The sequence below is a fragment of the Martes martes genome (assembly GCF_963455335.1).
Source record: "Martes martes genome assembly, chromosome: 12".
Lineage (NCBI taxonomy): Eukaryota > Metazoa > Chordata > Mammalia > Carnivora > Mustelidae > Martes > Martes martes.
The window spans coordinates 12,000,858-12,017,325 of record NC_137900.1 but is presented as its reverse complement, the minus strand read 5'-3'; the positions used below and the strand labels follow the sequence as shown (position 1 = coordinate 12,017,325).

At 45.4% G+C, this 16,468-nt stretch overlaps 1 protein-coding gene across 23 annotated transcripts in view; it reads left to right on the top strand.

Annotated features, from left to right (window-relative positions):
• TRPM3 (transient receptor potential cation channel subfamily M member 3) overlaps positions 1 to 16,468 on the top strand; it is a gene marked incomplete at its 5' end in the record, with an annotated part of 786,868 nt that overhangs the window by 731,829 nt on the left and 38,571 nt on the right. For 19 of the 23 annotated variants that reach the window (XM_080819682.1, XM_080819679.1, XM_080819677.1 and 16 more), the window contains one exon: positions 128 to 302. In XM_080819682.1, coding sequence (XP_080675808.1) covers positions 128 to 302 — 175 coding nt within the window. Of the gene's footprint in view, positions 1 to 127; positions 411 to 16,468 lie in introns of those variants that run through there. The other 4 variants (XM_080819696.1, XM_080819676.1, XM_080819694.1 and 1 more) reach the window with 2 other exon arrangements.

Sequence of the window (16,468 nt, the reverse complement as noted above, 5' to 3'; positions counted from 1 at the left end):
CACAGCTGTCTATCTATATATCCCATAGCAGTAGTGTTAAAAGTGAACCTCCTTCAAAGGTTTCCATCACTGTTGGTGTCATAGGAACACTCAATTAAACGGATTTTCGTTTGTTTCTCTCTTCCAGATGATAGATATGATGTACTTTGTCATCATTATGCTGGTGGTACTGATGAGTTTTGGGGTCGCCAGGCAAGCCATTCTCTTTCCCAATGAGGAGCCATCATGGAAACTGGCCAAGAACATCTTCTACATGCCCTACTGGATGATTTATGGGGAAGTGTTTGCGGACCAGATAGACCGTAAGCAAGTTTATGATTCTCATACACCAAAGTCAGGTATTGAACTTCAATTGGGTCACGTCTTTTTTGAGTTCATTTGTTTGTTCTCAATAAATGGCTCAAGATAGAGGACTGATTCCTAGCTTGCTATCTCGGAGAAAGAAAAAAAAAAAAACAATTACAGAAGGCGAATACGCAATTTTCACAAAGTAGTCCTCGGGTGTTTCTCCAGGTATGTCCTTTCTGTGACACACATTGATACCAGACATCCTAAATTTGATAAAAAACCATATAAAAAGATCTAAATCATATTTGGGGAATCAAAATCCTAGGGCCATGTGGTGAATATTTCAATATTATTAAAATATTATGTCATTACTCCCCACCCCTACCCTAGGCCCCAGCCTGTAAAAACTAAATTCTTTGGGTTTGACTTCAGAACAAATAAACAATTCTTTATTTTGCCATCAGAATTCAAGAGGGCAAACATCTGCATGGTGTTTTCCTTGCAATGGAAACTATTCTTCAGCTCCATTTCCCCCCTGTCTTAAATTATGTGCTTTTGAGACTCAAAAGAAGCTAGTATTCATTGCCTGGAAGTATGGAAAATGCCTTAGGTTATAAACTGAGTTGCTTGCTGTAAATGCCAGGAAAAAAAAAACAAAAACAGTATCTATATCATGAAATGATTCAGTGTGAGGAGTGAGCTCCAGCAGGCCCCGAATGTTTCATGCCCTAATAGATGCCGATTCTCTGTAATAAACACCCTCTCATACAGAGTTTGGAGGTAGTTATAGCCTAGGAGTGTGTTCCAGCATTTTATTTGGACCAAATGTCAGGGCACACCAGGCACTGGGAAATTATTTGGGAAGAAAGCATCAGGAAGGAAGTACCTTGCAGTATGGAAGTGCTGAATCCCTCCAACAACTATTTCTCATTCTCCCTGAGGAATTTAGCTCTAGAAATAACATCCCTCCAACATTGTCGAATTAACATTTTTGAGACGTTTTTTGCTGACAAGCCAGCCATCCGAGCCCTGGACCGTGGATACGGATCGGGGTTACATAACCAGGTAGAGCAGGAGCAAAGCCCCGTCAGCATAGCCCCGCCCCCCTCGGCCAGTCCCAGGTAGGATGGACACCGGGTAAAGAAGGAGCAAGCACCAGAGAGGTGAGCCCTCCAGGCCTGTGAGGAGTAGGGGAACCCTGGCACCAGGACCCATTAATATGTCGTTTTGCTGCCTGCGATGGATTTTAAACAAATACCTTTCTTAAAATGAGTCATCTGAGGCAAGAAGGCTTTTTGGAACACCTAATTGAAACAAATATTCATTTCAGGAGACTTGGCCAAGCTCACTGAGGAAGAATTTTAACTCCATCTCCTGGTTGTAAGGTCTTTGGTTGGCCATGTGCAGCCTTCACGGAGACAGCTTTCCAGGGCCTGGGGAAAACCCTTTCAGTATCCTTTCAGTTGGCCCCCAAAGGCAAAACAGCTTAAAAGCCCATCTATAATCATTCTCCTCAGAGATGAATTGTCTTATCTCCCCCAAGAAATTGCTTTCCACGTACATTATTTTGCCTTTTTAAGTTTTCCTTTCTTCCGCAAAATGAGATTAAGCCCCCACGGGTGTTTTGGACAGTACAACATTTTGGGAGGGGAGAAGACAGGAAGTGTAGGTGTGTTTTATAAATGGGATTCTGTCTGTCCCTCTACAAGTGGCCATTTATTGATGTTGTACTATGAGCCCAACCTAGTGCAACAGACACCACCATCTGGCTGAATAAGAGGACTTCTTATTGTGATTTTAAAAGAAGGGCTGATTGTAGTTTAGAACTGGAATCCCACCCCCACCCCCACCCCCACCCCGAGACAGAAGAGAGGTGTTTTGTGTGAGTGAAGCGTGAAAATAGACATCCCTTATTGTTCATTAGATCTGTGGTGCTCTACATGTGTGAGAATAAATTTCTGCCCCAAATCTCAATACAGAACCGACCCAGCCCTGGATGGATGCAAGCTTCATGATACCTTTCCCCCAGTTACCTTCCTTCTTGACATTCCGAAATTGGCTGCAATGGTAGCCACTGTTCTAAGCTAAATCAGCCGGTTTGCTGTTTGGAGCGCTAAAGAGCATTTATTTGTCCTTTCTCAAATGGGTATAGGAGGCTGCCCCCAAATCTGTCTTTATATTTGGCCAAGGCCATTGAACACCCATCGCTGTCTTGGAAATAATTGATTTTCATGTTATGGCACTGGACAAGCCCAAGGGCCCTTGGGTGACTGCCCCCACCCAGCCATGCAGAATTGCCCCGGGAGACCCAAGAACCGAGCTGTTTGAGAAAGGTACAGATCGTTTACGCTGCCCTACGGTGTCTTGCCTCTTCTCTGTGCCGTGTCCAGGCTGGTTTGTGAAGCATGTGTTCAGGCCGACAGGATCTCATATCCGCCTGGACCTGCAACCCTGCACAGGGTCTGCCAGTCCCATCCTGTGGATGTGGCCCTGTGGGGGCCTCACCAATGCTGCTCATTCACACGCCCCTCCGCAGAGCGACTCATTTCTAACGTGGTGCACGTGCTCCGTATCTAACTCCTTTTGTTTTGAACCGCAAAGTTGCTGAAGCCATTTCATGTTTGGGGAAATAACCTGCTGGGGGTGGACTGTATGTGGATGTGTCATGGGGCCCAAGGGTGGGTTATTGACGTCTGTCTTCTGCCTCAGAAGGGAGGACGGCGGTAACGCCCTCACTTCTGGAAGGCAGTGTTACTGAATGGCAGATTTTTTATATACACTCCCATTTTTTTTGTCTTGTCATTTCTCCTAAACCCAGAGACTTTCAATAAGGCCAAAAAAGCTGGAATGAGACTTCTAAGATTACTTTCCAAATGTGCTTAAAGACAGAAAGAAAGCAAAAGACATAAGAAAGAATGGAGTCACTGCAAAATCACCAAATAATTTAGGGGGCTTTCACCGCTAAACCAGATTAGATTAACACAAATTATAGTCTGGCGTGAATCTCAATGATCTGTGAGGCTGAAACATTTGTTTTGTGCTGGGAGCTGGTGTGTGTGCAAGATCGTGATTGGCAGCAGCGGGTAATGAAACTGGGAAGGGGCAGTCATGGTCTGCTCTGCCGGGGTGTTTTGCCTAGCACCCTGATGAACTGAGGAGAAATGACCTTGCTGTTGTCGTTGGGTTGATGTTTAAGTTATATATAACAGCAGCTCTCTACGACCCAGTCTATGGGCTACCGTTCGGTGACTCGGGCCCCAGCTTGCTAAATGTATTGCTACCAAATGATGACATCCTTTTAAGTGTCTCATTTAGGTGACCCATGTTGCACGGCATCTGAGAGCTGGTCAGCATCCTACCGGAGCCTGAGGGGGAAAAAGCCACTTAGAGAGAAGGAGCAACAGAATAAATTTCCAGCACATTCATGTCAAGGCCAGGGCAAAGCTAAAATTAGAGGGCCTCTTGGCAGTTGAGAAATGTGGTTCCATAGTGGGTGAGGTACCTAGAAATACACCTTTGTTGGCCAAGAAGATGGGGTGTCTCTAGCTTCCTTAAGCCTCTGAATGAATGAGACTTTCCTTTATTCACAGGGTATCCTTGTGTTGCCTGCCATACACACAGATTCCCCAGGCTGTACCGGGACAGGGGAGAAATGAATCATGCTCTTGAATGCATTAAATCAGAGTCTAAATTTAGTCCTTCTTTCTGCTGCTCTGAGTATTTTTACAAGTTTGGGTACTAACGTGAAAGCAGAATGTCCAAAAATTACTTCCTACCATAACCACTTAATATTATTTGGCTGTTCCCCTTGGCCCAAATTGACTATCCAATCTACTTAACGCATGGGTCAATTTTTTTTTTCTCTTACTGCCTAGGGCTTTCCATCTAAAATTAGTAGGTAATCTGGAGTAAGAGGGCTTATTTGTGTTGTGGTTTGGTTTGGTGTTGCTCCATTTTATTTATTCATTTATTATGTATTTATTTCAAATGTTTTGCTGTTTAAAAGGCAAACAAACAAAAACCTTGCTCTTCTGTACCCCTGGTGTCTCTGTGATGTTGACTGGGTTTGAAGCGCTGTTTCTGTGAGGAAACAAGGAGCCTGCGTGTAAAGCTAAAACATTGTCTTGTATTACTTTTCTGTCTCAAATTATTCGTTCCTCGTTTCATGTGTGGAAGTTAAGATAGCTCAAGGCCAGTCTCTAAAATATGCCTGCTTATGGCAAAACTTAGAACAGCATGGACAGAGAAGATGGCCATCGTTACGCCTTTCCATCGTAGACTCCCGTTCTGGAAACTCAGGGCTCTGCAGCCATTTGGTATTCAGGGCTGACCTTCTCTAATGGATTCAGAGCACACTAATGCCTAACAGCTATAGCGTGGGGAGTGTTGCCCGACCAAAGAAAGTATTTTGGAAAAGAAAATCTTGAGTCAGTGCCAACTTTGGGGAAAGGGGGAATTGTTACGCTGGGTTTTGTTTTTTCACAGATTGCTAAGGACAGAAGCCAGCAGAAGGCACCACCCCCCTTTTTCTGTCCCTGAAAGTCAGCTTATATTCTGAAGGATACCCACCCAACTTGTTTGCTAATGCAAACTGAGACTTAGTGAGTTTACAAACAGCAGAGCTCTCTGCAGACAAGCCTTTGTGATGATTCAGGATGCTGCAGTGATCAGCCTTTGTTTCACTCTCACAATATTCCTTCAGCCTTAGCTCACAGGTTGGGCTCCATTTTTAATCCATTCATTCTTTATTCAGTGGGGGTTTGTTTTGATCCTACCAGGAGCCCAGACACTGAGGTAAATTAAAGAGAGGCACATGGCAGAGATACTGTGGTTGTTTTGTTTTGTTTTTTTTTAAAGATTTTATTTATGTATTTGTCAGAGAGAGAGAGAGCACACAAGCAGGCAGAGGCAGAGAGAGAAGCAGGCTCCCTGCTGAGCAAGGAGCCTGATGCAGGACTCGATCCCAGGACCCTGGGATCATGACCTGAGCCAAAGGCAGTGGCTTAACCAACTGAGCCCCCCAGGCATCCCAGAGAGATACTGTCTTTAAGGAGGTTTACAGTCCCAAAGAGGCAAACTAACATTGACAATATATATGTGGAGATGGAGCCCCCAAAGAAAAGTAGTCAGTTCAGTAGTAGTCCTAGGGTGAGAGCTGGGGGGCACAACAGATGAAGCCTTGCAAAGAATGGGAAGGTTGAGCTGAGACCTGAAATATGAGCAGTTATTTGCTGGGCAGATGGGAGTAGGGGGGTGTGAAGGAGAAGAATGGCATTCCAAACTGGGACTCAGCAGGGACAGTTCCAGGCACAGTGGGTAGTTTAATATGGCTGACTGTGGGGTGAGAGGCAGGAGGCAGGAAGCAGGACAGATGGGTCTGAAGTGAGAGACGGGAGTATAGATCTTACAAGCCTTATACTCCATGTTCAGGGTAGTACCATGACCTGACATGTTGTAGTCAGAACTCTCGAGCAGAAATCTAGAGATGGGAGGTGAGTGCGCACTAGCTCTGCAGTACCCATTGGGATGGAGAAGACAGGCAACCTGAGAGTTTAAGAAAGTCAAATCAGGAGGACCTGGGCAGAAGTCAGATGGTGCACAGGGTGGTAATGGGGAAGTGGATGAGAATTTAAGATAGAGAAGTTGAAGGTCACTCTAAGGTTTCTGGCTCAGTCAGAAGAATGACATCATTAGTGAGATAGAGAACCCAGGAGGAAGAACTATGGGGAGAGGTGGATTTGTTCAGTTGGGGTCGGATTGAGTTTGAGGTTCCCATGGGAATTCTAAGAAAACCACGAAGAAGGCTATTTTGTACGTGGATGCAGAAAGAGCCAGCCTGGAGATCCAGATCTTGGGATCAAGACTATAATTCCAGTTAAAGCCATGCAAGCGGGTGAGCTTGCCTGGGAGCACAAGCAGAGAGAGAAGGCCAGAGCGGAACAGTGGAATGAAGGAGTCAACAATATCAAAAGCAAGAGAGAACAACAATTAGCTGAATCTTCAGAGAAAGTTCATTCAGCTAGACCTTTAGGAAGTCACTGGTAGTTTTGGCCAGAGAATCTTCCTTTCAGGAGTAAATGTAGAAACAAACTACAGTGATGTAAGAGTCAATGAGCAGCAAGGCAAGACATTTACCAGGGAAGAGAGAGAGCAGTGTTGTGTCTGTGTGAGGTGGCAAGGGGAGGAGGAGGTTCAATGAAGCAGGGCTTTGAGAGAAAGAATACTATTTTGTCATCACCACTCAGGAAAGTCACCAAGCACGCATCAAAGGATTGCTTAGGGCCACCTATTTGCATAGTTGGGTTTTCTGTTTTCTCAGTCAAGACTCAACAGCCCAGATCAAGAAAAATAAATAGTTGGATTAATCCAAGATTGATGCGTTACTGTGTCAGTATGGCATAAGGAAAGGAGCCTAGGTTTTTTGAAGATGCTTACAAGGATTTAACGTTGTGCATTATGAGGTCTAAGATGGGAGGAGAAGCAAATTAAGAGAAACAAATTATAAAGTTGTTAAGTACCTAGGAAGAAGAAGCAACAATCAAGGGACAAGAGTCCTGGCCTGAGCACCAAGTGCTTTGAGAACTAGGGATCCCGAGAGGTGGGATGATAAGATGTTGTGGTTGAGAGTGGTAAATTGATATTCATAGTTCAGAGGTAGAGTAATTTACCAGAATGATAAGGCCCAGAATGGATTCTCGGATATGCTGGAATTGAGGTCAAGCATCTTGAAGCTAGGTTCTTCTGTGTTTGTCACAGCAGCTGTTGAAGTGTCCCTATGACAGGAGAGAGTGGACAGGAAGACTTTGATCAGAATTACCGGAAACTCAGAGGAAAAAGGGCTTTTGGTACAAGAGTGAAAAGCAATGGGTGGAAAGAGGCGAAGTATCAGGGACAATGCAGACATCACTTACAGGAACTGCAATGATGGACGTACAAGAAGGTGCGATTTTCTTTTGAGAAGGTTACAGGGAAGGGGCGTCTTTCTGCAAAACGGGATTGAGTTAAGGCAAGAAAATGGAGACTGAGCTTGTAGAAGTATGAGAAAGCAGAGGAGTATGTGTTCAATGACAAGTGTGTTCCAGAAGGCTCCGGAGAAAGGAAGGAAAGGGAGAAATGATGGGAAAATTCAGTGGACGAAAGCCCAACATGACATGCGGACAGAAGCTTAGGGGAGCGTAGTTGTCCAGAGGATCTTGCACTGTAGGAATAGAGGACCATAGGTAAGAGAAGTAGAGTGGGAATAATTATTTAGAGTTTTGAGGCAGCTGAAGTCTGGAGCCCTAAGTAGTATAAGGGGCCAGACTGGGCTAATAGCAGCTCGGTCTCATGGGCGGTCTAGAGCAACCTTTGCTCAGGTTTCCAAGATTGTGTTGAAGACAGATGGTTCCAATGCCCTCAAAGGGTGAAAGTGAAACCTTTTGTAGTGATGCAGGACAGCTGGATTCTAAAAAGGAACCACCCCAGGTGGCTTGGAGAGTTCTCCTGCCTTGGGGGAGGCTCCCCTTTTGAAATTAGCAGTTACCTGTGATACTACAAGAAGCATCACCATTCATTACCTTTCTCAAGAATGAGCTCTTGTTATCACCTGTAGTATACCATTTGTCTTTAAACTATAGACTTGCTGATACTTTGTCTATAGTTAATGCCATGCTTGGCCCGTCCTGGCCAATTTCAGCCTCTGTTGTAACTCTGCCCTTAACAGATCACCTTTGGTACATGGTATGTTTGCATGACTCCAAAGCCCATGCTTTTTCTACTCTACCGCAAATACTCCAAGCAGTCCTACATAACCCCATGGAAAATAAAGCATCAGCAGATGGGATATATTTAAAATTTTTGAAACTATCTCAAAAAAGCTCTAAACCATTTCCCAAAAAGTTTACTCGGGAGAGAAGAGTTAGCCTCCCATCTAGCTGTTGCGACTATTTTGTCACCTATGGGGAGCTAACTTATTGCTGGGGACAAGAGATATAAAAAGTATGTGTCCCTCCACATAGAAGCAAATCAGTAGGGTTTTCTTTAAAACTCTGGTGGAATTTGTCCTCTTTAGCACATGCAAAAATAAAATGGGATTCTGTAAGATTTAAAGAAAAGACTAGTCTCTGGCAATGCTGAATACTAAGCCAACAGTGAAGGACAGAAAGAGTTCACGTGTGCGCCAGAAGAAAAGTAGCGGAAAGGTTGACTAAGGGCATGTTTAAGATGAAAGCAGTCATTAAAATCCAGTAATAGTGTGGGACGCCTGGCTGGCTCGGTAGGAAGAGCATACAACTCTTGATACTGGGGTTGTGAGTTCAAGCCCCATGTTAGGTGTAGAGATTACTTAAAACGAATTTTTTTTTAAATGTAAAAATTAAAAAAACAAAACAAACAAAAAACCAGTAATAGTCTGTTGTCTAGCCAGATGCAATTGATTACATGGAGGGAAAGGTAATCACTATAGACTGAATATTAGAGACACCTACATGATGTATAACTCAACCCAAAGTGATGCTAAACATCATCTAGAATATTCTGGCATTAAAAGAAAAACAAAACGGACTACCTTTACTTGATCTGGAGCTGTGGCGTGTGTGTGCCTGGGACCCTGAGGATGGGGCTGGTCACTGTCTCTCAAGAAAGACCTAAATGCATTGAGCCAGAAGAAGAGCAGCCAGACTTATTGAGGGAGTGAATGAAAAGCTGTATTTGAGGACAGATCAGGAAGATGAGGGCCCTTTGCTCCGAAAGATGAAAGCAACCACGTGTGGAGTCTGTGAATGCCCCAAATGAATCTCTCTGCAGAGAAAGCGTGTCTGACATGGGCCCCCAAATCCCAGTGTACTCGAGCCAAGGCTCCATTGAAGGATGAAAGTTGTAGATTTGGGTCAAATAAAAGAAATGCCCTTCTACAGAGTGGGTAGAGAAATCCTGGGATTTATTGCCCCTCGGAGATGTTACAGGAGAAATGATACAGTCTCAGAGCAAATTTTGAACATTTTATCTTTTTAATCATAACAAGGGAGACCCTGAACAAAAAGTGGCCTTTTGTGGGGGGGGTTTCCCCCTCCAAAATAATTTTCTTCTGAAGAAAAATGAAAAGGATGAGGGAAAGAGGAAGAAGAGTCTGCTGTATACGGGAGGGCCCGTATTGTAGAAATGGTGTGGATGATTCAAAATGGCATATAATCCCAAATCACTGGTAAGCCTTGGCATGTAGCAAATACTGTTAGTCCCCTTACCCAGATGCCCCTTCGCCAAAGTCTTGTTCATACCATCCAGTTTCTGTGTGCTTTGATGCTAAGGGCTCTTCGCTATGAACTTCACCTTGAGCTGCAGACGCCTCTGCACCGCCCAGAGAGCCGGAAGTGCCTGAGAGTTTCTGTACCTCCAGGGCCTCTGAACTCTGATGCTGCTTCCTGGGCAAGAAAGACAGACAGGGTATGAAAGCCCAGTTCCCTTGACTCTTGGCTTCAGTGGAAAAACTACTGTTTTCAGGACTGCATAGTCGCTTCTTGAATGTGAAGTGCAATTCATACTCCAAAGATCCCCCGTCAGATCAGGCTACGGCTTGGACCTCATCTGAAATTAGACTAGGTTTCTTTTGGGGTTTTTTATTGTTGTTTTTGGTTTTTTCCTACTGCTTACTCTATTTCCTCCACTTTCTTCTGTCTGGTTTCTCTTTTGGAGCATGGCCTTAACAAATCACTTTCTCGTGACTCCTTTACATGGTGTCACTCCTGGAAGAATTCCTCCTAAGGACACACAGCCCATGTGCATTGGAGGCTTCAGGACCCTTCCTTGTAGTGCAGAGCAGGAGACCGTGGGCACCCAGATTATATATAAAGGAGACAGTTGATCTGATCACCCATAGTAACAAGGCAACAAGATTATCTCTCTCATGTCAGATGACGGAGACTGATTGGCACCTTGTCCTTCTTTAACACTTGAAGTTGATGCTGTAACTCCAGGAGTTATGTTCCCAGGAGTCCGTGAAGGAGGTCATTCTGGAAGCAAGCACACTTATCTCAGCCTTAGGATGTTTCCCCCCATGTTTCTCAGCTCCCTGCTCTGGACCTTCTCTTCCACGAGGCAGGCCCTGCCAGGAAACAGGAGATGCACAGACACTGTTCTAGTCTTTCAGGAGTTTGTAATCCGAGCCAAAGGGTCAGCAGCCTCGTTCTAGTGAATGTCAGGTGGTGTTGAGAGCCATACAGTCTACATTATAACTCTGCGTGTTTCAATAATAAAGTTTTATTGGAACAATAAAATAAATAAATAAATAAATAAATAATAAATAAATAAATAAATAAAATAAAACTTTATTATTGAAACAGGAGACGAGCCAGATTCAGCCTATGGGCAATAGTTTGCTAACTCCTCATCAGAACCATCCCGTTAGGCGATGGCATTGGCTTCCTCCCCTTACTTCCGTTGATGAACGTGTGAAACCAGAGCTCCAGGATGGAACCAATTTCCTATTTGACGTTTTATCCAATACAGAAGAGGACACTGCTTTGTGCCTTTATTTCTTCCAGGAGAAATGTTACCCGACCAAATCAAGTACAACAGACCGAAGGGGACGAGGTCTGCGGTTGTTGAGTTAGTGTACAAGGAAACCACACTGCTTGAGGAGTGGGGATGGCTCCCAGACCACAAACACAGATGCTGCCAGAAAAGCAGCTTTTTTTTTTTTTTATTAGAACTCTACTGATTCCTGTTTTGAACACGCATCCCCATAAGCTGGAGGAAAGTCACAACCTGAGGCTTATCCCTCGTTGCCTTCCCAGAGGTGGGTTAAGGTTGGAGTGGAAACAATATGTAGTGGAATTATCACACAGCTGCTAAAATGTCCATTGTCGCTGTCAGTTTGACCCTTCAGGTCTAGTGGATTTGTGACGTCTCCCTGCTGTCCCAAATCCTAGACACTTTATCCCCCTGGGATCCCTACCCCCAGTAGAATGGCCGGGAAAACCACGCAGCGTGAGCCCACAACACGCATGCAAGTTGGCATTCCCTCTCAAACACCCTCACCTGTCTGCCCAAACATTTCTCTCTTCTCTCCTCTCTCCTCTCTTCTCTCTGCCAGTCCTCCTTGGGCCAAGGCTTTTTCATCTATTCCCCAAATCTTCCTTTCTTTTGCCCCTTCTACAAATGCTTGAAGGTCCTGAGCGTGTACATCGAGACCACAAAAGCAGCCAGAGACTCAAAGGCTGTTTCTGGATTCTGCCCTGCAGTCCCTCTTTCTCTGATATAGACCCAATACCTGCTTGAAAGACAAGAGGGAAAAATGAGTATTTCAAAAGGCTCTTCCGCCACACTGATGTTGCCATCTTGTAGGTAAAACAGGATGCTCAAAATGAAAATAAACTCATTGGCTCCAGGCCTCCTGGATGCAAGCTCCGTGTTTCAAAGGGTGGACTGTGTGTAAAGGAGTCATGATCTGGTATCATAATTACTCATCTCGTAGTATGGCTATGGGGATTTCTTACAGTCTCAGAGTGGTAGTAGTTCTGGCAGATTCTTCCAGAACTGCCTTGTTCAGTAGAATCTTCTGCGATGATGGGACTGGTCTAGATCTGTGCTGTCCAGTACCTAGCTGCTAGTCATGGGCTTAGCGAGCCCTTGAAATGGGGCAGTACGAAGACAGTGAATATTACATTTTATTTAATTTTAATTAATTTAAATAGCTGCATGTCATTGGTGGCTATCACACTGGACAGCTCAGTTCTAAATTTAAAAACCCTTTAAAATGCCAGCCCCGTGAGAAAAGGGACCACCTCTGCCTTACTTCCTGCTGTAGCCTCAGTGTCTCAGAATGTGTCTGTCACATAGTAGATGCTCAGAAAATAGTGCAGGAATTAAACCCCGTGAAACAAGGAATAGAATGAGAATAAGGCTGTTATCTCCTTTACCCCCCAAAAGTGTTTTAATTTGAGTTAAATTTAAATACAGTAATAGTGGATTCATGCATCTCTCTCTCTCTCTCTCTTTCTCTCTCTCTCTCTCACACACACACACACACACACACACACGGAAAAGTGAAATCAGAGGACCCTAGAATTGACAACTTGCTGAAATTTAGCTGAATTTATGTTCAAGAAAAGAATTACAGCCAAGCTTAAGAAATACTTATTGAACAAGTCCTTATTCTACTCTATATATAGAGGTTATTGCTGGACAGTTATAAGGAAGGGAAGAAAGAAAGGAAGGAGAGGAGAAGGGCAGGAGAAAGGCAAAGAGGAGGCACGGAAGAAGGCAGGCAGGCTGGTCCTTGCTTGTGGAGGGGAGCTGGGGAAGGAAGAGAGGCCCGGGGGGCCCAGCAGCAGGACTGGATGAGACCCGCACAGTCAGCCCTGCCAGCTCGGAGCTGTGTCGCACCGAGGGGGGTTGCCATGCCTCCTGGCACTGCAGGCCTTTCCAAAGGCACAGTGTTCTGACCAAATGCAGTGAGGCAGATGGCTGCTTTTCACTCAAAGCAGAGCACAGTACACCACTTCCGATCACATGGCAAGATTTTAGCTGATCCGTATTAACAGCCACCAAAAAATCAACCCATCTCCACACAGGTTATCCATTAGCAGATAGGCTCACGTGTTCAGTTTTTTTCTCAAATGTGACAGAGTCCACATAAACCTGAAGCCTTGATATGTAGGGGGAGAGTAAGGTGCTCGAGATCTCGTACAAGATACTGTCCAGTGGAGCGAATAGCTTCCTCCAGCTAGATTTCAGGCCACGTCTGCCAAGTGATGTTTGACTGAATTGCTTGGCTTTCAGCCAAGCTTGTGGTATCTGGAATCTCAGGCCTGAGGTTCAAGCTGAGAACATGCTTCGCAGGAGACCCCAATAACTTTAGGTCAGATAGAGAATTTTGAGTTGTCTTCATGACATACATGGTTTGGAGTAGATGACACCCACTGATGAGCTAGGAATAGAGGAGAGCAATTTCTTGACCCGGATTGTGGTTACATGAGTTTTCGTTTTAAACTGGACATGTATGTTTTATGGACTCTTCCGTATAAAAATCCCACAATGTAAGACAAAAGGGAATAAAGCAGGCAACCTGTGATCACGTCTTCCAGATTCTAGTTTGGATGAGTTCATTCATACAGCGACCTTTACTGAGACCTTCTGTGTGCCAGGCGCTGTGCTAGGAGCTGGGGCTTAAAAAGAGGTAGACTTTGTTGCCTTGGCTTTGAAAAAAGTTTCATAGGGAAGACTGACAAGTGAACACATCATGGCAAATCACCATGATACGTATTTCCGTATTTCTGTAGAATGGGTGTATAAGCTTAAAGAAAAGAACAGACTTATTTGGGGGGTGAGCAGGGGGAGACATGGCAAAGCAAAGCAAGAGAGGAAAAAGTACAGCCAGAGAGAAATTCTCCTGGGGGTAGCAGATAAACTGGATCATAAAGAGTTTTCCAGAAGGTGAGGGGAGGGCACTTAGATGGAGGGACTCTCAGGTACAAAGCTAGAGGGAGGTAACAAGGTGTGTCAGGTATAGGTATGTGGAGATGACAGCAAGACTCCCTCCCTCGACCAGCCACTGGAGCTAGTACCCCCTGCAAGGTGCTCCCAGGCCTTGTTGACCTACCCTGGGCCGACACGTGGCCTTATATCAATTTTGTCTGGTTTGCTTTGTATAGCCCCCTCCGGACAACACGCATTTTTGGAGAGTGGGTGCCAGGGTCAGTGTCCATCTTTTTCACCCAGTTTGAGAGACTGGATGATGAAGAGGCTAGAAGGGGGGATTGTAAAGACCTTTGTAGGCCAGGCTCAGGAATTTGGGTCATTTTTTTTTATGGGAAACTCACAGCTCACCTTGTGTGAAGCCCCTTTGTAAGTTAATTCTCCAGTTTATGGATTTCAAAGGCTGTGATCGCCAGGTGGGGAGACTGTGACTGGGAAAATATGCAACCAGGATGCTCATTTCAGGGAAACTAGATAAGCCATGGCAAGGTTGTTTGTTCCCAAATGTGTTCTTGAAGAGGAGGAGCAAGCTTCAGTGAATCAAAACATCCCCTGAATAGGTTAAACCTACTGACTCTTCTCCCCTTAGTGTGAGGTATTTGAATCTTTAGTCTTAACCCCCAAAATAGCTGAATCAGCATTTGGGTAAGGAGAGTGAGAATGGGGGCAGATAACAAGCAGATGGCTCAGGCCGGTGAGGCAGACTTAGAAGCCAGAGGACAGCGCAGGCGACTGTGTGCCCGGAGGGCAGAGAAAGTGAGACAGGGCGTGGGGGAGGTTCAGAAAGAGAGGTGGCGGCAAAAACAGCTTTGCCTACATGGCAGTTTTGCCAAGGGCCCCGGCTGATGCCCAGCTTGCCTCCAGTAACCGTCTTCCATGCTGCCGGTAGGAATTTGCTGATGCCTGAATTGATATGTCAGGATTGCTTGTAGTTCAGAAATCCTCAGGCCCTCCCAGTGTCGTCTGCAGGCACTGGGCTTCCCAGCTCCGGCTTCTCTAGTTCAGCCAAGGTGCCCCTCGTCTGCGCCACTCCCTGCTTCACTGCTAGATGATGAGAAGGGGGAAGAGAGAGAAGAGGAATCAAGTACATTTGGGTTCCACCCTCTCAGATCTTTGCCTTTAGTTCCTCCTTTGCCTGTCTGCAGGTCCATCAGAAATCTATTTCCCAGGAAACTCAAAGGTCTTAAAACCCCAGGACAGCCCAGAGAAGCTGGACTATCCAAGTTTTCATGTGACCGTGAAATCTCCCTCAGAGAAGGTTCTCCACCAGGGGCGGTTTCGCCCCCAGCCCCTGCCTCCAGGGGACGTTTGGCACTGCCTCGGAGTATTTTCAGCTGTCCCAACTTGGAGGGGGCTCCCAGCATCTAATGATAGAGGCCAGGAATGCTTCTGCACGTGTTGGGGTACACAGGACGGCCCCCCAAGAGAGAATTAGCCAACCCAAAAAGTCAGTAGTGCTGAGCTCGAGCAAACCTTGTCTCTCGGAATCCAAAATTCAACTTCTTGTTGCTTCGCAAAGAAAGATGGCGCAAGAGAGTTGCTCTCGACATCTGTAAAGTCCTCGAAGGCAGATCTGAAAAGATCCCAAGTCCTCACAACCTGAAGCCAGGAGCAAAGCATGCCAGCCCCCATGCGCCATCCCTTACAGAGTTCCACATCCCGCTCTGCTCTGCTCACTGTCTTCAGACCAAAGGCCAAGTTGGACATCAGGCAATGATGGCGTCACAACGCCCAACGTGACAAACTACCTTTGGACACCAATAGGTCCCGTCTTCTGCTCTTGGGCACGAATTTCAGATAGAATAAAGCCAACTACCATTGTAGTGAAGAATGAGAAGGACCCAGAGGCCTGACTGATCATTCAGAATTCACCAAAAATGTTGCTGATCGAGGCAAGGTCTAGCAAACTTCAACTCTTCCCTTCCTAAGTACACATCTGTGAAAAGCCAGAGACTTTTTCAAACAACAGGAGAGCACCATCCTGCACTAACAGAAAAAGTGGCTTGTGTGACCTCAGATGTCCTGTGACATTGTCCAGTTCAATCTACCCAGCTCATCATCGGGACGAAGCAGGAAAGAGAACCACACTCCCTGTGCTCAGACTCATAGTGATAGTTACCGACCAACTTGAGCACCACTGGACCTAATTCAAACCATCTTTAAATATTTGCTGGAGCCAGCAACTCTCTCCTGAGTAGACCACGGGGTCCAGCTTTACAAAATCACAGTCCTTGAAGCAAAGGAATGAAGTCTGCTGCATGCCCTTTTTAATATTCCGAACAAGGGCTTCCAAAGCAAAATGCCACTGTGAACTGAGCAGTTGCAGCATGCCTCCAGGAAGGCTAGTTGCTGACAGGTACTTCAAAGTCACTTATGCCACCTGAGGAACGTACTGTTCCGCTACCAAACTCTCTGCGGTGCGTCCGGTTCTATTATACGGCGAGTAATTGAATATACAGGGGAGGGACACCTCTATCAGCTAGGTCATGCACTGAAAGACTCAGTTCTTTTCAGCGGATTTAAGACTCTACCCCCGCTCAGGAGTCTGCATAAGATAACCAAGTATCGAAAATGTCACTGCTTTTTGAAAAATGTATGGCAGTTGTACTTAACGCAGATTGTACCAAGCGTAAGGACGCCCGAGTTCTTTATTAGCTGTCAAGTGTGTTACAAGGGCTGTCATGAGTTTCGTGGGTTTCTTCTGGCATTTGTAAGGGAAGGGAAGTCA